This window comes from Rattus norvegicus, chromosome 8, assembly GCF_021556685.1.
Source record: "Rattus norvegicus strain SHRSP/BbbUtx chromosome 8, alternate assembly SHRSP_T2T, whole genome shotgun sequence".
In the NCBI taxonomy this organism is placed as follows: domain Eukaryota; kingdom Metazoa; phylum Chordata; class Mammalia; order Rodentia; family Muridae; genus Rattus; species Rattus norvegicus.
Window position 1 is genome coordinate 109,179,378 of NC_141541.1, and position 23,032 is coordinate 109,202,409.

A 23,032-nucleotide genomic window follows, 5' to 3' on the forward strand; every position below is an offset into this window, starting at 1 on the left:
TGGAATAGTTTGGATAGTATTGGTATGAGGTCTTCTATGAAGGTCTGATAGAATTCTGCACTAAACCCGTCTGGACCTGGGCTCTTTTTGGTTGGGAGATCTTTAATGACTGGTCCAATCTATTTGGAGTTCTGTAGGCTTCTTGTATGCCTATGGGTATCTCTTTTTTTAGGTTAGGGAAGTTTTCTTCTATGATTTTGTTGAAGATATTTACTGGTCCTTTGAGCTGGGAGTCTTCACTCTCTTCTATACCTATTATCCTTAGGTTTGATCTTCTCATTGAGTCCTGGATTTCCTGTATATTTTGGACCAGTAGCTTTTTCCGCTTTACATTATCTTTGATTGTTGAGTTGATGATTTCTATGGAATCTTCTGCTCCTGAAATTCTCTCTTCCATCTCTTGTATTCTGTTGGTGATGCTTGTATCTATGGCTCCTTGTTTCTTCCTCTGGTTTTCTATATCCAGGGCTGTTTCCATGTGTTCCTTCTTGATTGCTTCTATTTCCATTTATAATTCCTTCAATTGTTTGATTGTGTTTTCCTGGCATTCTTTTAGGGATTTTTGTGATTCCTCTCTGTAGGCTTCTACTTGTTTATTTATGTTTTCCTGTGTTTCTCTAAGGGAGTTCTTCACGTCTTTCTTGAAGTCCTCCAGCATCATGATCAAATATGATTTTGAAACTAGATCTTGCTTTTCTGGTGTGTTTGGATATCCTGTGTTTTCTTTGCTGGGAGAATTGGGCTCCGATGATGCCATGTAGTCTTGGTTTCTGTTGCTTGGGTTCCTGCGCTTGCCTCTCGCCATCAGATTATTTCTAGTGTTGCTTTGTTCTGCTATTTCTGACAGTGGCTAGACTGTCCTATATGCGTGTGTTTCAGGGGTGCTGTAACCTGTTTTCCTGTTTTCTTTCAGCCAGTTATGGGGACAGAGTGTTCTCCTTTCGGGCGTGTAGTTTTTCCTATCTACAGGTCTTCAGCTGTTCCTGTGGGCCTGTGTCTTGAGTTCACCAGGCAGGTTGCTTGGAGCTGGAAGGTTTGTTTTACCTTTGGTCCCAAGGCTCAAGTTTGCTCGTGGGGTGTTGCTTATGAGCTCTCCGCGGCAGCAGCAACCAGGAAGATCTGCGCTGCCCTTTCTGGGAGCTTCCGTGCACCAGGGTTCCAGGTGGCGTTTGGTATTTTCCTCTGGAGTCAGAGATGTGGGCTGAGTGTAGTCTCTTCTGGTTTCCCAGGTGTGTCTGCCTCTCTTAAGGTTTAGCTCTCCCTCCCACGGGATTTGGGTGCAGAGAACTGTTTATCCGGTCCGTCCCTTCAGGTTTCGGCGGTGTCTCAGATGCAGCGGATTTCCTGCTCCTGTGCCCTTATCCAAGGGAACCCAGAGGCCTTATACAGTTTCCTCTTGGGCCAGGGATGTGGGCAGGGGTGGGCAATGTTGGTGGTCTCTTCCGCTCTGCAGTCTCAGGAGTGCCCACCTGACCAGGCGGTGAGCTCTCTCTCACACAGGGTTTGGGAGGAGTCAACATATTTTTCCAATAGCCAGCTTTTCCAGTTTTTTAGTTTGTAGATTTCTATCTTCCGTGATATATAATTTTTAATGTATTTGTCAGGTACTTGGATTGTTTCTTTTGATATATTTTATATAATTTTTCTTGTTAATTTCACATTTATTTCCTGAGATTTGTTCAGGGGCGAACTGGTGTCTTATATAAAAACCATTGTCAGCCAGGGTGGACATTCCCCTTCTCAGAGGGTTTGAGGGTCGACTGGCAGGAGAGGGGGGCTGCAATGGAAATAAAACGTCAAAAACTAAATTAATGGGAAGGAGAAAAAAACCCTACATGCCTGTACTAATGTCTGCAGGTGTTTCTCACATTTCTTATAGTAGTTTTATAGTTCTGATTTCAGTTTTGTCTTTAATTTTTGTTTGTGGCTTTACCTAAGAAGTAAATTGGCTATGGTTTTAGAATAATAGGGGCTTTTATTTAGTGTTGGGTAACTTTTCCAGTTTTAATGATTGTTATCTGAGTGGCCTTGGCAACTATAATTCTTGTGTTTTAGTGGTACCTTGTGTTCTGGTTTTTTATGCACGCTGAGTTTGCTGGTGACACTGAGGTTTTGACGGTACCAGTCAGTTATCGGAGTTCACATTGAACAAGGTTGCCTGTACAGCAAGGCATCTCTGGACCACCAGCAGATCTCTGTGTCCTATCATTTTCTTAGGGACAAAGGAACTTCGAGTTTACTAGTGTCTATTTTTGGGAGCAGTAGTGTCCAAGGTGCCTATCACCGTCTGTTGATGGAATTGATGACTTTTTCGTCTTTCTGGATTTTTATCACATCATGCTGCCTGAATGCTTCCCTGGACATCATTGGACCTAGCGTCTATGAATTTGCCCACTTGACATTCTTTTGTGGTTTGTGCAGGGTGAGTAGGACCCCCTGGCTTTTTATAGTGACCTAGACAGTCCTCAAGGAAGACTGTCCAAGGTACTTTCCTCTGGCAGGGAAGGTTTGTCTTGCAAAACTGTGTGGGTAATCTCAGTATTCTGCTGTGTAACTGGTTCTAGCACAAAAGGCACAGTGTAAGTCAGACTGTATCTCCCGGGCAATGCAATTAGCATAGTGACTCACAGGTCCCCAAATGTGGCCCATGGCCTTTGAGTGCTATAAACTCTTAGCAAATGCTAGCATGAGTAACATCACAATCTTTCTGTTCCAGGTTGACAACATTATGATTTAAGAACTAATTTCAGAAGATAGTCCAGTGGGTGCTGATTGCTTACTGTCCATCTTTATGTTGTCATAGATCAGGATTTATAGTTCTCAGCCCTGTTCCTTTTGCACTCTTGCATTCCGCCTCAAAATTTCTAGTGAAGTTATTTCTTTTCTCTTGAATAAAAAAATGCCCATCTTGATCACACCTAACTTTTTCCTTTTGTGCTGACGATAATCTCAAAGACAATATCGATGAAGTGTTAGGGAAACTTTTGTTTGTTTCCTATATGAACATTATTTTCTGTACCTATCAATGTACAGCCAGATAAGTAGATTTGTTGTTACAAAGTAGAAAACAACTAGAAGTACTGCAAGGGCTTGCAGGAAAAGCAGCTCTTGATGAGAATGAACATTTTTAGTGTGGCTATTACAGAAAACAATATACAGATTCCTCAATCAAATGAAAATAAATTTTATACTGTTTATTAATCCCATTACTGAGATTATATCCAACATAACTGAGAATGATATGTCTTTGTTAGGGTTTCCATTGCTGGGAACAGACACCATAACAACGGCAACCTTTACAAAAGACAACATTTAATTGGGGCTGGTTCACAGATTCAGCGGTTCAGTCCTTAATCATCAAGGCAGGAAGCATCGCAGCATCCAAGTGGGCATGGCACTAGAGAAACCAAGAGTTCCACATCTTGTTGCAAAGGAAGACTGGAGAAGACTGTCCCCAGCTAGCTAGGAGGAGGGTCTCAAAGCCCACCCCCACAGTGACACACTTCCTCCAACAAGACCATAGCTCCTAATAGTGGCATTCCCTAGGCCAAGCATATTCAAATCACATTACACTACCTGGCTGTCATAGGTCTATGTCAAAGCACTCATCTGAGAATCCAGCTTCTTTCTGCATCAGTGTCTGCAACACAGTTCTTTCTTTTGAACTGGTTCCACTGTTAGCAGCTTTCCTCAGCAGGTATCCTATAACTCTGACATCTCTAACATTATGGGGAATCCAAGGATCCTTCACTTTTACAGCTTCTTGTTTCAATGCCTGAGATGAGCACATGATCTTCTGGGCTTCTCAAAACACCCTGGGTCACTTCTCCAGTTCTGCCTTCGTTAGCACTCTGTGCTCTGGTTGACTCCTCTCCACTGCTGCTGCTGTTCTTGGTGCTTATGCCATGGGACTGGCGTCTCTAATGCAATGGGTCTTCTTTTGTAACTCGGCTTCACCAATAACCTCTTGTAGGCTATTCACAGTGCCAAGCCTTAGCTGCTCTTTGTGATTTCCCTCATGGTGTCAAAACCAGCACTACCTCAGTGACTCAAACGTTACCAAGTCCAACTGCACCACAAAGGACCAGCCTTGCTTATTTCTGTTCACAATTCTGTGTGCTCTCAGAAAACACTTCCCAGAAGATTTCACCTCGGTGATGTTGGTCTCTTCTTAATCCCCCTAATTTCTTAGGCAATTGTCCTCCTAGCAGTCCCTTCTATTTTTGACTCTAAAACCAGAACTGCTTGCTGGCGCTGAAACATGGCCCCTTACTCTATTACATTATTGCCAGCTTTCTGTTTTTCCAACTCCTCACTGCTAAGCTTGGCTGTCTTGGAACTTAGCAACAATGCCTCACCTCCTAATAGTGTCACATCCAGGGCCAAACATATTTAAACTACTGTATTATGTTCAAAGGTAGCTTGTTTAGAATAGTAATGTTCTTAGTACACAGGATATTGAATCAATGGAAGCATCTTAGTTATTTTCTGTTGTTGTAATAAAGTATCCTGAAAGAGTAATTGTAAGTCAGAAAGACTTGGCTTCTTCCATTATGTTAAGTATACGTTCCATTATGGTGTGAAACTCAAGGCAGTATGAGTCTAAAACAACTGCTCAAATTGTGTGGGTCCTCAGAAGGATGACCATAATGATTGTGTGTACTTAGCTGGCTTTTTACCTCATTTTCAACTATAAGGTTTTTGGTTCTGCTCTGCTTTGTGTGTTGAGGCATAGTCTCCTCATGTAGCCCTGACTGCCCTTTAACTCTGAGGTGTGTAGACCAGACTTATCTGGAACTCACGTAGATTCTCCTGCCTCTGCATCGTGAGTTCTGGGAATACAGGCATGGGCCTCCTCAACCATTGGAAATAATCTTAAATAAAATATTTTATTTATCCTTTTAGAATTTAGTATATGTATACAATGCATTCTGCTCCAATTCACCTCTTCCAACTCCTCTTAGATCCGTTTCCGAAGCCTCCAGTTCCTCTTTTTAAAAAGTAATCCATTGAATCCTGTTTGTCTTTTCTGTATATTGATGACGGAGCTGTCTACTGGCACATTATCTTCTTACAAAGGGCCACATTCTTAATCTAAACCTCTGCTTTCCCTAGCGGCTAACAACTATTGATAGTTGTCACCTAGATGAGTGAGCTTTTGCCAGGGTTGATCCACCTGATGCAGTTCTCATGAAGTCAACCACAGCAGCTGTGAGGTAATGATTTCAGCTGTGTTGCTGGGGGTCAGAAGACACCAATTCTCTCCTTTTTCCTGGATCTGGGGTTCTTACAGGCTTACTGCCTCCTATTTCATAATAGCCCCTGAGATTTAGGGTAGGTGTGTGTGATAGTTTCTATATGCTAGGCCCAGGGAGTGGCACTATTTGGAGGTGGCCTTGTTGGAATAGGTGAGACCTGGTTGAATTAGGTGTGTCACTGTGGGAAGTAGGCTATAAGACGCTTACCCTAGCTGCCTGGAAGTCAGTAGTCTTCTGTCAGCCTTTGGATGAAGATGTAGAACTCTCAGCTTCTCCTGTACCAAGCCTATCTAAATGCCACCATGCTGCTTACTTTAATGATTATGGACTGGACCTCTGAACTTTAATCCAGCCTCCCCCCCCCCCCCCAGTTAAATGGTGTCATTTATAAGACTTGCCTTGGTCATGGTATGTGTTCACAGCAGTAAAACCCTAAGATAGTGTGTAATATAAACAGCCCATTTATGTATGGCTGATCACTTTGAGGTTTTCTCCTTTTTATGCAGTCCAGAACCCAGGTCCAGGGATTGGTGCTGCCCTCCTTTAAAGTGTATCATTCTCTGTTAATTAACCTAATCAAGATAATTCATCGCATATGCGATGAAAGTCAAATTAACAAGCCACAGAAAGAAGACTGCATTAATGCTCTTGTTTGCAGTTGATTTAGATACTGTCATAAAAGTAGACAGAGTACCTGAGAGTCAAAATAGCAGGGAAAAAGGCAGAACTAGATTGTGTACTGTGATATTACAAGGAAAGTCTAAGTCTTAGTATATATTGCATAACATAATGAGTGTAGTTAACAATTATATGTTTGAAAATACCCCTCAGGAATATTTTGGATGTTTTTTATTTGTTATTTTTTTTTAAAAATAGGTATTTGGTGGACAATTCAGGCTGGTCATAAATTAGTAATCTTCCTGCACCAGCCTTCCAAATGAGCTAGGATTACAGGTTTGTGCCACTGTGCCTGGTCTTGAATGTTCTTACAATTAAATGCATATTTCAGATAATACATATGTCAATTACCCTGAATTTGACTAAAATAAAGTATGTATATACATGGAGAATTAAGTCAGATAAATATTATTGCCAATCAAAAATCTGTAACAAAAAGACTGGCTAGTATGTTACTAACTACAAGTAATATTTGTAATGTTTGATAGAAAAGAGGAAATTTTCAAAGCTTAATTTGTTCAGTGTTTTAATAATGCATACATGATTAATTTCTGTTTTGAGATTATGAAGTTTTTTAACATAATTAATCCTAATTTGTTTTTCCTTATTGATCCTATTTATATAATGAGAAAATTTTAGATGTTTGTGTTTATGTGGGTATGAACTTGTTTCTAGTTTAGTTAGCTTTTTTCCAAGTACTTTGTTAGGTATAATGGGTGAATTCATTACTGTCATAAAATATCAGTAATAATAAACTTGGAAAGAACAGTTTATTTTGTCTCAGATTTTAGATGTTTTAATTTACGGTCAATAGTTTTCTTTTGTAGTGACCCCTAATGAAAGTACTTACCATGTTGAAGACCACATGTTAATGCTGCTCATTCTGTGGCTCTTACATAAAAGAAAGGAAGAAACCTGTGTTCCCTAGAAAGCGGAAGAAGCAGTGTTTCATAGTCCTCTTAAACGCAAACCCTCAGTTCCTTAAATATTTCTGCCTTTGCCCTGCCTTGCTTTTCTACCATGATTCAGTAGCTAACGGCAGTGACCTAAGCTGTTAATATAAAAATTCAAATTGTACCTAAGGGTTATTTGGAATACTATACCCATAGAATCCACTGTGAAATGATAGCTTCTACATTGTTTTCTGCATGAATTTATGAAAGCTGGCATTGTGTTGTATGTGGAATGTACACTAAGTAGACCTTTGATCCAGGGTTTTCTTACTATAACCAGTATCAGTCAACTCAATCTTGATAACGCACGTTCTTGTAGAATTTAGAAGTTATAATTGTGCTCCTGATTTTTTTTGTCGTTTTGATATCGCTAAGATTTGTCAGTGACATCTGGTTACTCATGCTGAGTTGGGGAGTATGTGTCCTCTTACCTTTGCTTCAGTCAGTGTAATTAAAGATGTCATCTGTCTTGTTGTTGAATAGCCGTAGGGTTTCATTAACTTTATTTTTCATTTTATTGATTTCTGCCTATTGTTTCCTCATGTCTCGTTTGGTTCTAGTTGATTGTATTCAGTAATTATTTTCTAAACAAGCCTACTAATTGCAGATTTTATATTCTCTTTTCCTGTTTTTACTTTTGTTTTTGCTTTATATTTCTGTTTTTTCTTGTTTTATATTTTCCTTCTGTTTCATCTGATGAATATCCTCCCAGAGAGTGCTTAACAGGCAAATTTTCATTCATGATGTCTTTGATTTGTATTCTGTTAAACCAGCTTAATTTCTGAACATTCTGATTTTTCTGCCATTGCTCTCTTGTTTAAAGTATTCCATGTATTTATGAAAATATAGTATACGCTTACTTTCCTGTTCATTATTTTGTTCCCTGTTCTATATAGGACTGAAGCATCTACACTTTGATCTTCCTTCTTAAGCTGTATATTTGTGGGTTGTAGCAAGGGTATTCTGAATTTTGGGGGCTAATCTACTTATCATTGAGTATATACTGCCTGTGTTCTTTGTGGCTGTGTTACCTCACTCAGGATGATATTTTCTGTTTCCACCCATTTGCCTAAGAACTTCATGAAGTCATTGTTTGTAATAGCTGGGTTGTGTATTAGCTCTGTTGTGTAAATGAGCCACATTTTCTGTATCCATTCTTCTGTTGAAGGGCATCTGGGTTATTTCTGGTTTCTGGCCATTATAAATAAGGCTGCTATGAACATAATGGAGCATGTGTCCATGTTATATATTGGAGCATCTTTGGGGTGTATGCCCAGGAGAGGTATAGCTGAGTTCTCAGGTAGTACTACTTCCAATTTTCTGAGGAACTGCCAGATTGCTTTAACAGCTTGCAGTTCGAGCAATAGAAGAGCATTCCTTTCTCCACATTCTCGCCAGTATCTGCTGTCTCCTGAATTTTTGATCTTGGTCATTCTGCTTGGTATGAGATAGAATCTTATAGTCGTTTTGATTTGCATTTTCCTGATGACTAAGGATGTAGAATATTTCTTTAAGTGATTCTCAGCCATTTGATATTCCTCAGTTGAGAATTCTTTGTTTAACTCTGTACCCCATTTTTATTGGATATTTTTATTTACATTTCAGACGTTATCCCCTTTCCTGATTTCCTGTCTATAAACTCACTCTCCCCTCCCCCATCACCCTTCTTTTTTTGTACTACATATTTTATTCTTAAATACAATATTTTTCTCATAAAGTATAGAAAACCATATATATGTAAGCTATTCTCCAATATCCCCACTGAGTGGCTTAAAAATTAATCACACCTAAAACTTTATTTGATGGACGACTTATTGGCATGGATTTTGTGTGCCTAATTATGTTATTCATAGTTACATGTGGACTTTGGTAATGGAATGGCTGAAGAGAATGACAGTTCGAATTTACTCCTGATTTCTCTTAATTATATCTGTATAACTATATTAATTTGTTTACATAATCATATGCCAAATGTGTGTTTCTGATTTCATGAGGCTGAACTACACCTATTCTCTTTAGATCCTTATAAAATCAAACATTTTTTTCTGTATCCATTCTTCCATTGAGGGACATCTGGATTGTTTCCAACTTCTGGCTATTATAAATAAGGCTGCTATGACCATAGTGGAGCATGTTTCCTTGTTATATTTTGGAACATCTTTTGGATATATGCCTAGTAGTGGTATAGCTGTCTCTTCAGTTAGAAATATTTTTAAGGGGCTGAGAGATGACTCAGTGGTTAAGAGCACCGACTGCTCTTCCAGAGGTCCTGAGTTCAATTCCCAGCAACCACATGGTGGCTCACAACCATCTGTAATTGGATCTGATGCCCTCTTCTGGTGTGTCTGGAGACAGTGACTGTGTATACATATACATAAAATAAATAAATCTTTAAAAAAAAAGAAATATTTTTAAATTTCTTTTTTTTTCTTTTTTCTTTTTTTTCGGAGCTGGGGACCTCTGAGCTAAATCCCCAACCCCTATTTTTAAATTTCTAAGGAACTTCCAGATTATTTTCCAAAGTGGTTTACCAGCTAGCAATCCCACCAACAGTGGAGGAGTGTTCTTCTTTCTCCGCATCCTTGCCAACATCTACTGTTACCTGAAATTTTTTTTCAACAATGACAGCATCGACGATGACAATGCTTTTTTTCCCTCCATCTTTATTAAATTGGGTATTTCTTATTTACATTTCAATTGTTATTACTTTTCCTGGTTTCCAGGCAAATATCCCCCTCCCCTTCTGTATAAGCTTCCCCTCCCCATCCTTCCCCCATTACCGCCCTCCCCCCAACAATCCTGTTTATTGGGGGTTCAGTCTTGGCAGGACCAAGGGCTTCCCCTTCCACTGGTGCTCTTACTAGGATATTCATTGCTACCTATGAGGTCAGAGTCCAGGGTCAACCCATGTATAGTCTTTGGGTAGTGGCTTAGTCCCTGGAAGCTCTGGTTGCTTAGCATTGTTGTTTATATGGGGTCTCAAGCCCCTTCAAGCCCTTCCAGTCATTTCTCTGATTCCTTCAATGGGGGTCCTGTTCTCAGTTCAGTGGTTTGCTGCTGGCATTTGCCTTTGTATTTGCCATATTCTGGCTATCTCTCAGGAGAGATCTACATCCGGTTCCTGTCAGCCTGCACTTTGCTTCATCCATCTTATGTAGTTTGGTGGCTGTATATGTATGGGCCACATGTGGGGCATATTACCTTAATTTTTGATCTTAGCCATTCTGATTGATGTAAGGGGGTAATATCAGGGTCATTTTGATTTGCATTTCCCTGATGACTAAGGATGTTGGAAATTTCTTTAGATGTTTCTTGGCCATTAAAGATTTCTCGGTGGAGAATTTTTTGTTTAGTTCTGTATTTAATTTCTTAATGGAGTTATTTGATTCTCTGAAGTAAAATTTCTTGAGTTTTTTTTTTTTATATTTTGGATATTAGTCCTCTACTGGATATAGGATTGATAAAGATATTTTCCCTACCTGTAGATTGTTGTTTTGTCCTGGTGACAGTGTCTTTTACCTAGCAGTATCTTTTCAATTTTGTGAGGTCCCATTTGTCAGTTGTTAAGCCATTGGTGTTCTGTTCAGGAATTTTCTCCTGTGTCCATGTATTCAAGTGTCTTGTCCACTTTCTCTTCTATTAGAACCCACTCCTAGCTGTTTTTTTTTAATTTTTATTATATATTTCTTTACTTACGTTTCAAATGTTATTCCCCTTCCCGGTGTTCTGTCCATAAGCCCCAATTCCCTCCCCTCCTTCTCCCCCATACGGATATTCCTGCTATACATACCCCTTATTGCCCTCCCCCATATTCTCCTGCACTGGGGGTCCAACCTTGGTAAGACCAAGGACTTTCCCTTCCACTGGTGCCCCAACAAGGCTATTCTCTGCTATATATGCAGTTGGAGCCCTGGGTCAGTCCATGTATAGTCTTTCGGTAGTGGTTTAATCCCTGGAAGCTCTGGTTGGTTGGCATTGTTGTTTTTATAGGGTTGCAAGCTCCTTCAACTCTTTCAATACTTTTAAAAAAAAGAAGGAGAAGGAGAAGGAGAAGAAGAAGAGGAGGAGGAGGAGGAGGAGGAGGAGGAGGAGGAGGAAGAGGAGGAGGAAGAAGAAGAACAAGAAGAAGAAGAAGAAGAAGAAGAAGAAGAAGAAGAAGAAGAAGAAGAAGAAGAAGAAGAAGAAGAAGAAGAAGAAGAAGAAGAAGAAGAAGAAGAAGAAGAAGAAAGAATGGATCGATTTGCATTCTTCTACATTTTGGCCTCCAGTTGAACCAGCACCATTTGTTGAAAATGTTATTGGATGGTTTTAGCTCCTTTGTCAAAGATCAAGTGGCTATAGGTGTTTTTGTTCATTTCTGGTCTTCAATTTTGTTCCACTGATCTATCTGCCTGTCTCTGTACCAATACCATACAGTTTTTATGACTATTGCTCTTTAATACTGCTTGAAGTCAGGGATGGTGATTCCCCCAGAAGTTCATTTATTGTTGAGAATAATTTTCACTATATTGGGCTTTTTGTTATTCCAAATGAATTTGAAAATTGCTCTTTCTATCTCTATAAAGAATTGAGTAGGAATTTTGATCCCCCTTAACCCTTCTTATATGAGGGTGTTCCCTCCCAAACCACACATCCCTTCCCATCTTCCCGCCTTCCTGCCTTCCTGCCCTTACATTCCCCTGTACTGGGTGAAAGGGGGTGTTGTGGAGGAAGGAGGTCTAGCTTTAGCCGGACCAAGGGCATCTCCTCCCATTGGTGCCCAACAAGAATATCCTCTGCTATATATGCAGCTGGAGCCGTGTGTACCCCATTTCTTAATAGGGTTATTTGGTTCTCTGGAGTCTAAGTTCTTGGGTCCTTTGTATATTTTGGGAATTAGCCCTCTATCAGATGTAGGAATAGTAAAGATCTTTTCCAAATTTTTGTAAAATGCTGAAAACTTTCTATATCAGTTTTTATTTTCAATCTGAAGAATACCTTGTAGTGTTCCTTATAAAGCAAGTTGGTTACCATCAAATTTTGTCAGTTTCATTTCCCTCGGCAGTTAATATTTCTGATTCATCTTTAAATAATGGTTTTTCTTCATACAGAATTCTTTGTGCACATTTTCAAATTTTTATTCCAACACTTAAATGTCATTATAACATACTAAACTTGTTTAAGGTAAAGAAGTTGTATCTTTGTCTTAAACTTCCATTGTACATGAGTCAGTTTACTTAATAGCTTTGACAGATTTTATTGCAGACTTCAACACATTACCAGTTATATGTCTGTAGACTTATCCAACTAAATCATGGGCTTTCAACTAAGGCTCCGTGAAATTTCTGAATAATTTTATATCAAAATTTATGCACTCATACCTTTAAAACAGTGTGTGTGTGTGTGTGTGTGTGTGTGTGTGTGTTTACGTGTGTTTACACATCCCCACACACTTCTTTTTTTTTTTTTTCCACTGGAGCTGGGGACTGAACCCATGGCCTTCCGCTTGCTAGGCAAGTGCTCTACCACTGAGCTAAATCCCCAACCCCCCCAAACCACCACCACCCCCACACACACACTTCTAAAACAAGATCTCACATAAACCCAGTATGGCATCCAACTGTCTTTTGTTAAGGTTGGGCTCATCTTCTGCCTTCAAGTTCCCATTAATGATATTATAATATTTTTAAATTTATTTATGAACTGTAGGTCCAGCCCTTAAAAATTATTTCTCCCCATTTCTGCCTCTTTATTTGAATGACCCTTTTGCCTATATATTATTCCATCATTCTTTTTTAATGACTACTGATTCATTTCACAACAGTGAGCAGGTCTCCAGTCTTACAGTTTGATATCTTCAATAATTTTAATAGCTATTCTTACTTGAATGGGTCTCTTAGGGGCTTTTTTTGAGTTTTGTTATGAGTAGTGATTTTGGGCTTTTTCTCGTCATATTCACATTAGCTACATGAAAGCTTTCTCTTAAATGTCTACTAAGATAAGTTTTCCATTTGCAACCATTTTTTTATTTTGATGTTGAACTTAGTTTATCTAAAATATTGTGGTATTAACAGATTTTGTTTTTTACAACTATGTCTTCTATTCTGTAGGCTGCTTCATTACACTGTTGATTGTTTCCTTGACTGTGCAAAAGTATTTTAACCTGAGTGAAATCCAGTTCATCTATTTTTTTTCCTTTTGTTACCTATGCTGTTTGGAATCATGGATACATGAGACCTGTTTCAAAACTCTGGTGCTTGCACACTCACTCAGGTAGAGACATAAAAGGAGACATAATATTGTAATAAAACGGAGAGCATCGAAGTAAGCTAGGAATTTACAGTTTAGTGATCCTCCTCAAAGAATAAATATTGGGAGAATATCTTCTCAATAAATATTATTGGGAATATTATAACCACATATAGAAAATGTTTAAAAGCAGCTTTTAATCTTTCAACTGTGGAAAAAGCTGTTCAATCAAAAGCAGATTCAAGACTGAAACACAGCTGGAGAGATGGCTCTGTAAGTAATATGCATCCTTAACAACCTGAGACCATTTGAACCCACAGAAATATGAAAGGGAAGAAGCATTTACACATGTTATTGTCTGATCTCTTGTGTACCTTGGTATTCACATGCCCACATATATAACATACGAAGGGAAAATACAGAGCAGTGTTCTTGGATACTGGGATGGGCATGGATATCATTGGAATGTCTTTCATCAGTGTTTTTCATTGTTAATACTGTAGAAAATATTCATCTCTTTTGTTTTCTTCTTAGGTATGTTGTTGGTTTCTTATGGTGTTATAAATAGTGTTGGTATGCTGAACTTATTTTCAGACCATTTGCTGTTTGCTGTATTAAAATCCTACTTTTTTAATATGCTGATCTTATATCATGTAACGGATGTTGCCAGATTCAGTTATTCTCACAGTTTTCTGATGGAGCATTTGAGTATTTCTATGTAGAATAACATCTCATCTGTAAACAATGAAGAATTGATAGCTTACTTTCAAATTGGATGTTCTTTAATCTCTTGTTCTGTCTAGAAGCTTTGGCTGTAATTTTAGTACCATAATGAATAAAATCAGCAAAATTAGGATTGTTTCCTTGTTTCATTATAATTTTTCCACTTTGCTCTTATTCACGATTGGTTACATAAGGTTATACTGTAATAAATTCTCATTTAATACTTTTCAAGTATTTTCACTTAATTCTTTGAAACAATAAAATATCTCTACTTAATAACATCTATGTTGTCAGTGATAAAGTACCTGTTTGCATATGTGAGTGTGTAACATTGATCTCTAGCCCTTCCTATAGTAAACAAATATAATACTGATTATACTTAAATTTGGGATTTGGGTCAGTGTAGTGATAGTTTCCACTCAGTATTCTCTTTTCTTGAAGGACAGCCAGATCTTTGGTCTTTCTCTGTTTTGGGTTTTATAAGCTTTGTTCTTAGTTATACCCCTTTCGTGTGCATATGAACATGTATTTAGCATGTTGCTCCCAATCATATTTCCCTCTTTTACACCACGCAAATGTGTTAGTGAGGATATTCGACCCTGGAGTTCACATGACTGCAACTGGGTTGTTAGGTATCTGATGAAATTATTTTATCTCAAAATGTCAGAAACTTTCATTTTTAAAAAAAACTCCATTGTTTTTCATGGGAGAGTGGGAGGTAGAATTTTTTTTACTTAGATCTGTCATTACCAATTTTGACTTTTTATGTAAAATTTAGATCAAATTTTTGTAACTTTGAGTCCTTTCAAAGAATAGATTCATTTTCTTTGGTTTGTCTCGTTACTACCTAAAAAGGTTGCTATTGTTATTTTCTTACAGCATTTATAGTCAATTTAGCTTGTTATTTTGGCTGCCTTTTACATATTTGTCTTCTTCTTTGTCCCAGGAGGTTTGTTTTTGTTATTATGATATTAAGTATCATTTTCTTCATATAGCTTTTTTTTCTTCAGTGGTCTTCAGAATATTGTATTTATAAAAACCTTCTTTAACATATGAATTTTGTTATTAAAATTGTTTTCTTCTAGCTTGTTTTGTATTCTGTATGACTTCTGTTTATTTTGGGGGGGGGATTGGGTTTTTTCCTCTTATTGATCAATTGACATTTTATGCCTTGTTTGTAACTTATTTAATACCAACTATTGTGGATTTATTCTTTATTGTTATATACTTTCATTTCCTTTCATGTATTATTCTCTTTATGGAAATCATTTGTTTTTAATTTTTTAAACACACTTTTTATTTACATTTTAAATGTTATCCCCTTTCCCGTTTTCCCTTCCATAAATCCACTATCCTATTCCCTGCTCTCCCTGCTCCTATGAGGTTGCTCCCTCACCCACCCAAGTCTTCCCACTTCCCCACACTGACACTCCCCTACACTCGGGCATTGATCCTTGGCATTGGTGCCCAACATGGCCATCCTCTGTTAACATATGCAGCTGGAGCCATGGGTTTGTCCATGTGTACTCTTTGGATGATGGTTTACTCCCTGGGAGCTTTGATTGGTTGGTTTTGTTGTTCTTAGGGGGTTGCAAACCCCTTCAGCTCCTTCAGTTCTTAATCTAACTACTCTAGTGAAGACCCTGTTCACAGTTGAATGGTTGGCTGCCAGCATTCACTTCTGTATTTGTCATGCTCTGGCAGAGCCTCTCAGGAGACAGCTATATCAGGCTTCTGTCAGCTTGTACTTCTTGGCATCAGTAATATTATCTGTGTTTAGTGTCTGTATATGGGCTGGATTCCCAGGTGGGGCAGTTTCTGAATGGCCATTCCTCAGTCTCTGCTCCAGACTTTGTCTCCATATCTCCTCCTATGAATATTTTTGTTCCCCTTTTTTTAAAAGGACTGAATCATCTGCACATTCGTTATCCTTCTTCTTGAGCTTCATGTGGGCTGTGGATTGTATCTTGGATAATCTGAGATTTTGACCTAATATCCACTTACCAGTTAGTGCATACCATGTGTGGGTTTGTGTGTGTGTGTGTGTGTGTGTGTGTGTGTGTGTGTGTGAGAGAGAGAGAGAGAGAGAGAGAGAGAGTGAGAGAGAGAGAGAGAGAGATTGGGTTACCTCACTCAGGATATTTTCTAGTTCTGTCCGTTTGCCTATGAATTTCATGAAGTCATTGTTTTTGATAGCTGAGTAATATTCCATTGCGTAGATGTACCACATTTTCTGTATCCATTCCTCTGTTGAAGGCCATCTGGGTTCTTTCCAGCTTCTGGCTATCATAAATAAGACTGCTATGAACATAGTGGAGCATGTGTCCTTGTTATATGTTGGGGCATCTTTTGGGTGTATGCCCAGGAGTGATATAGCTGGGTCTTCAGGTAGTGCTCTGTCCAGTTTTTTGAAGACCCTCCAGTCTGATTTCCAGAGTGGTTGTACCAGTTCACCATCTCACCAGCAATGGAAGAGTGTTCCTCTTTCTCCACATCCTCACCAGCATCTGTTGCCACCTGAGGTTTTCATCTTAGGCATTCTGATTGGTGTGAGGGGAAATCTCAGGGTTGTTTTGATTTCTATTTCCCCGATGACTAAGGACGTTAACCATTTCTTTGGTGCTTTGAGGTGATTGAATCTTTCTCCATTGAGAATTCTTTGTTTAGCTCTGTACCCCATTTTTAGTAGGATTATTTGATTCTCTGGAGTCTTGAGTTCTTTGTATATATTGGATATTAGCCCTCTATCAGATGTAGGATTAGTGAAGATCTTTTCCCAATCTGTTGGTTTCCATTTTGTTCTAATGACAGTGTCCTTCTACTTACAGAAGCTTTGCAATTTTATTAAGTCCTATTTGTCGATTGTTGATCTTAGAGCAAAAGTCATTGGTGTTCTGTACAGGAAATTTTCTCTAGTGCCCATGTGTCCGAGGCTCTTCCCTACTTTTTCTTATATTAGTTTGAATGTGGAGGTTTTATGTGGAGGTTCTTAATCCACTTGGATTTAAGCTTTGTACTTGGTGATAAGAATAGATCGATTTGCATTCTTCTACATGCTGACCTCCAGTTAATCCAGCACCATTTTTTCTATTGTTTGGGTGTAAATATCTGCCTCTGACTCTTTGAGCTGCTTGTTGTATTTTAGAGGTATTTTAGAGGGCTGTCTTGACATGCTTTTTTTTTTTTTTTTTTTTTTTTTGGAGCACACCGTAGCATCTGTAATAGTGTCAGGCCTTGGGACCTCCCCTTGAGCTGGATCTCAATTTGGTCCTGTGACAGGACCTTCTTTTCCTCAGGCTACTCTCCATTTCCATCCCTGCAGTTCTTTCAGACAGGAACAGTTGTGGGTTAGAGTTCTTGGTAGTGGGATGACAACCCCATCCCTCACTTGATGTTCTGTTTTTCTGCTGGAGGTGGGCTTTACAAATTCCCTCTCCCCAATCTAGGGAATCTTATCTTAGACTCCTTTTGAGTCCTGAGAGCCTCCTCCCTCCCAAGGTTGCCTGTTTCCATTCTTACTGCTGGCCCTCAGGGCTTCAGTCCTGTTCCCCAACCCAATACCTGATCACATTTCCTCTTCCCTCCCAGTCTTTTTTCCCACCCTGGTCCCTCCATTCCTTCCTGAATTCCTCCTTCCTCCCTCCCGTTATTTCTTTGTTCTCCCTCCCAAGTGTGATTAAGGCATCACTGCTTGGACTCCAGCTTGTTGACCCTTTTGAGTTTTTATTTCACTGTAAGCAGAAAATTACTAAATTCTTTTTTGTCCAGAAAGCAATCTAAATCTAGTTTTAAAGCCTTATGTCTTCCCCACACTCATATTATTAATATAGTTAATTAGTCAGGTTTTTTTTCCTTGTAAAACCAACATGATCAATTTATACTATAAAATTAAAACAAAACTAAAGATTAATATAATTTTACCAGATTTATACATTTATGGGTGGTTCTTTGTTTTTAGTTTTCAAGTAGATTCATAAATTCATTTTGCTGTTCATTTCAAGACCCTATTGCTAAAATGCTATTGAAAATTAATCTTACCTTAAATTTTTTTCTTATTTTTTATGTTTTAATTAACTCTTTTGCCTTTTAGTTTAATATGTACATTTTTATTATCAGACTCCTTAGAATGCTTGTGTAAATGTGATGGAGCTATTGAAAGAGATTGTACATACAAAATAATTTTAGTATGAAAAACAATGGCTCTGAAAAATATTTTTATATCAACAGGTATAAAATTACCTAAAGATTTGAAACTACTATTGTACCTCGTTATACCCTATGTACTAAAGTATAATATTAGTTCCTAGAGGACAGACAATTTATGTTAGCTATATTTTCTATGCTATACAGTTTTTCGTCAGATTGATACAAGCTTAGAATCACTTGTAAAGGGAATCTTTTGTTATTGTTCATCAAGCAATATCCAAATGTTGTATTCAACATTTATCGTGGATATTCATTTTATTTTTTATTTCTTTTTAATTTTATTTAATCTTTTTTTTTTACACTCCAGAATTTATCCCCCTTCCTGTCCACCCTCTGACTGTTCCACTTCCCATTCCTCCTCCCCCCATCCCCGTTCTCCATCCCCACCAGGATGTCCCCATCCCACCAAACCTCTCACTCCCTGGGGCCTCCAGGATTAGGTGCATCTTCTCTGACTGAACCCAGACCTGGCCGTCCTCTGCTGTACATATGTTGGGGGCTTCATATCAGCTGGTGTATGCTGCCTGGTTGGTGGCTCAGTGTCTGAGATCTCTCGGGAGTCTAGGTTAATTGAGAAATTCCTTTGTTGCATTGCCCTGTAGGCAAATCTGTAGGCCATTTTCTTTATTGATGTGGGCAGGCCCATCCCACATGGGTGCTCTGTCAACCCTTTCAGGGAGTCTTGAGTTGTATAAGAAGGCAGGGGGAGCAAACTAGTAAGCAACGTGTTTTCTCCATGGCCTCTGCAACACCTCAGTTCTTGCTCTGGCGTAGACGCTATGCTACAAGCTGTAAGATGAAATAAGTCAGTTTTCTTTTGATTCATCTATTATCAGAATAATAGAAACCCTAAGTCAGAAGTAATCATAAAAGCAGTGACATTTCACTTGAGTTTGAAAGAATAACCAGTCTATACAAGCAGATTAGTACTGATTATATTACAGGTGTTGGTCACCACCGTGATGTAGGTGTTGATGAATTTGAACTCACTCAAAGAAAGGGAAATGATTTTTGGGCCCAACGACATGACTGTTGGTTGTTATTAGAGTAATGATTAAAATTCTTAACATTAATTAAAATATCAACTTATGTATAAACTCAGCATTATAAAGCAACTATTATTACATCATAGTTTGTATAGATTAAGAATTAAAAAGTGGCCTAGCTAGATGATTCTGGTTCCTAGGTTGTCTGTATAACTATACATTTTACAAAATTAAAAGGCATTATTTCAAGTTGGTTGTTGTACTGTATATGTTAGCATTTTGTCTAGGCCCTGCCCCACAGTTACCTGGCAAAAGCCATGTATGCCTGACTTACTTTAAAAGGGACTGTTTGTCCCTTCATCTCTCTCTTGCCTTCTTGCTCTCCCTCTGTCCTCTTGTCAAGCTTACTCTCTCCCCATTCTCCTCCCCACCTCTCTCATTTGCTCATTTCTGTCCTCTACTCCACTGCTGTCTCTTTCTCTCTGCCTTTCTCTGTACTGTCTCCTCCTCATACCCTGTATAAATTCTATACTTTACTGTCCTATGCCTGGTCCCTCAGAGGGAAGGGATGCCTCAGCAGGGACCAGCAGAGCCACCCCATACCCCCACACCTGACTGCCCCCCCCAACATATTCCTTCTTTCTTAATTTTTATAAAACAACAGTATGCCTCTAATCGCAGAATCGTTGGGGTGTAGCAACAGTACTGTAGGTTTGAACTACTCTGGGATGCCTAGTAAGAGCTTTTTGAAAATTTAAAGAAGCCCTCCACCCCTGACAAATAAGAGAAGCAGGAGCAGGGAAGCGGAGACTGATAGAAGTATTCTGAATCTTTATTATTGCAATCTGTGCATGACCTGATTTAAATGCCGTCCAATATAGATATCTACTGAAACACCACAGGCTACCTCATTAATATTTACAATTTCATTTTTAATTGATATGTCAGAATTCACTTAAAATAAGGCATTGTTCAAACTACAGTCCTCTGGTTGAATTGGAGGGTCTTCTTCTGAGATAGCTTAACTAAGCATAAGTAATAGCAGAAGGCCTCAGTTGCACATTCCATGGAACTCCTGAAAAGGTCCCTGAGTGGTATCCATGTGGCAAGTAGGTTTCCCACAGAGAGTTCGTCACCTAAGAGATGACAGATTTCTCATACTGTCTTTTTTTACTTAGTTTCTGGAATCAAAACTTTTCATTTTGACCATGTTATATTCATTACTGATGAGTAACTTAGGTTTTTCATACTGAAGAAAAGGTAAACAATTATCCAGTAGAGTGACCCATTAGCCTGTTTTTGTGGACATATTTCGAAAACACCACACAAGGGTTAGGGGATGATGGCTTAACAGATAGGAGTGTTTGGTGTACAAGCCTGTGGGGTTTGATTCCCCAGATCTCACTTAAACACCTGCTTTGCTACACCTGAGATACTAAGGTGCAAAGATTATCTTGAGGTTGAGACCCATAGAATACAATGAGACCTTGCCTAAAAGGAATGAGACAGACAGATAATTTATCTGAGTATAATGACATCCTATAATCCCTAGCACCTGGTGGTGGCAGGAAAATTGCAAAAACTAAATGAGAAGTGTCTTAATGCAAAGATTTTACTAATAATTTTAATCTTAATGATAACTTGTTAAAGAATATAAGTTACTTAAAATTAAATTACTTAATGAGAAACTTCAAAATTTAATTAAATACCAAAAGATTTAGTATTTACATTATTTTCTTCACTTTTTTTTCTTTTTGGAAACAAGGTTTCTCTGTAGACCTAGCTGCCGTGGAACCTCACTATGTAGATCAGGCCTTGCGCTGACAGAGATACGCCTGCCTGTGCCTATTGAGTCTCGGGTTAATGGCTTGTGTTACTGTGCCCCACCCATGTTTGTTTTTTTTTTTTTTTAAGGTTAGTGGTATTAATCTGATAAGAAAAAAAGTAAAATTAATTTTTGTTTTGAGAAATTACCTTAGAGTAGGAAAATCATCTCAGGATAACTATATCAATGTATGTTTTTAGGGTGATGGATATAATTCTAAAATGTATGGTTTTTCTGCCTCTTTTTATTTCAACTAATATGGGTGATTCTTCATTGTTCAGCCTAAAACATAAATTAATGTTGAAAGACCTGTGGTGTGAATTAAGTGATAAAATGTCTCATAAGCTAAACTACAGAATTTTTTTTTACCACTCATTAGATGTCCAAAGTTTTTAGGTTTTGTTAATTATTTTACATTTTTACTTTATTTTGTGTGTTGGGTATATTTTGACTGATCCCGTTTGTGCACCAGGCAAGTGCAGTGCCCACTGAGGCCTGAAGGAGGCATCTAGGCTCCCTGAACTTTGTGAAGTTAAAGATGGTAGGAAACTAGCTTATAGATCTGGAAGTAAGCCTGGGTGTGCTAGGAAAGCAGATGGTGCCGTTTCTGCAGCCCTTATCATACAGATACTTAGCTGCTATATAATGTTCCCTTGTCAACTCCGTAATCTTGTTTATGGTGGTCATAAAAATTAGTCTTATTCAATTCATTAAATATTGCGCAAGCCTATACCGGTTAATGACTATATGGGAATAGTTTTGAACCAGTCGCTTTGGGGTTTCCACCCAGCTCAGATGATTTAACTGAAAACTCAAGTAGTTCTGTGAGGAAACTCTTAAAAGCCATTCGTGCTGAAGAACGTCTGTGAGTGTGTGTTACACTTGGAGTCAGTAGTTTCAGCTTTTATAAAAGCTGTTTAAACAAGATGTTTGCATTGGAGACCATTTGCAGTGCGGGTATAAAACAGTATTCAGAACATTTACATTGGGCTGGTGAGATACTTCACTAGAATCATTTGAGGCCAAGGCTGTCAATCTGAGTTTAATGCCTGGAACCTATTTGTCAAAGGAAGAAAACTGAATGTTGTGGGTTTTCTTCTGGCCTTCCTTCCCACTTATGCCATGGCGTATGTGCAGTCCCCTAAAAACAAACCGAATAAATGTAATTTTTAAATTTTAAGAAAAATATTTGTATTGGACTGGGAATGTATTCCAGTTCATACAGAGCTTTCCTAACATTCTGGAAGTCCTCCAATCTCCAGCGCTGAGTAAAACTGCTTGTAATCACAGCTCCGGCTTGTCATCCCTGCACTTGGGAGGTGGAGGCATGAGGATTAAAGGCTCAGGGTCATCCTTAGCTACAGGGACTTGAAGTCTTCACATGAAGACTTCATAACTTGAGACCCTGTCTGAAGAAAGAAAAGAATATAATTTACATTTGTTGAGAACATTTCAAGTTTCTGTATAATTCAGAGGTTTGTCTTCCTCTGCCTTATCCAGTGATGCAATTGCTGAAATTCGAGCCATCTGTATTGAAGAAATTGGAGTATGGATGAAAATGTATAGCGATGCCTTCCTCAATGACAGTTACCTGAAATATGTAGGATGGACTCTTCATGATAGGGTAAGTTGGTGACTTCTGGTTTTGATTAAGAGAGAGGTATTTGTGTTTATATTGATGTGACAGCAATGAACATTGCAGTAGCTTTTTTTTTTTTTTACAAGATGTAATGATACAAAATTTCAGATAGTACAAATAACTGTTGATCACCATTATGAAATTTAAGGCAGTAGTTTAAGAGGTCTCCTTGGATACAATGATTATCTTGAATTATACTGAGGACCTGGTATATCTGTCTTTATAAGAGAATATATGCATTGCCATCAAGAAGGTAACAGTCTCCTTGTCAAGGATCAAAGGTTATTAATTATATTAGTTATATAAAAATTAAGTATGCTTTCTCATTTGGAATTCTGTTGGGTTACAGTATGACTTTTTAAGGCAGAAGTGAAGCAGATTTGTTTGAGTTAAACTGGGCCTATTTTAGATTGATCCATCTATAGCGTTTGAGAAAAAGACTTGATTTTAAAAGAAATTCTATGATTTTGACTCCTACAAGAAATTCTTAAAATAACAAAAGATAACACTGATAAGTTATTGAATTTTTTCTAAAT

The 23,032-nt window shown here is 38.3% G+C and overlaps 1 protein-coding gene across 6 annotated transcripts in view; it reads left to right on the forward strand.

Annotated features, from left to right (window-relative positions):
- The window catches only part of Stag1 (STAG1 cohesin complex component), a 383,606-nt gene that overhangs the window by 209,611 nt on the left and 150,963 nt on the right, over positions 1-23,032 (forward strand). For all 6 annotated transcript variants that reach the window (XM_087562318.1, XM_087562317.1, NM_001433817.1 and 3 more), the window contains one exon: positions 22,358-22,481. In XM_087562318.1, the coding sequence (XP_087418444.1) occupies positions 22,358-22,481 (124 nt within the window). The remainder of the gene's footprint in view (positions 1-22,357; positions 22,482-23,032) is intronic.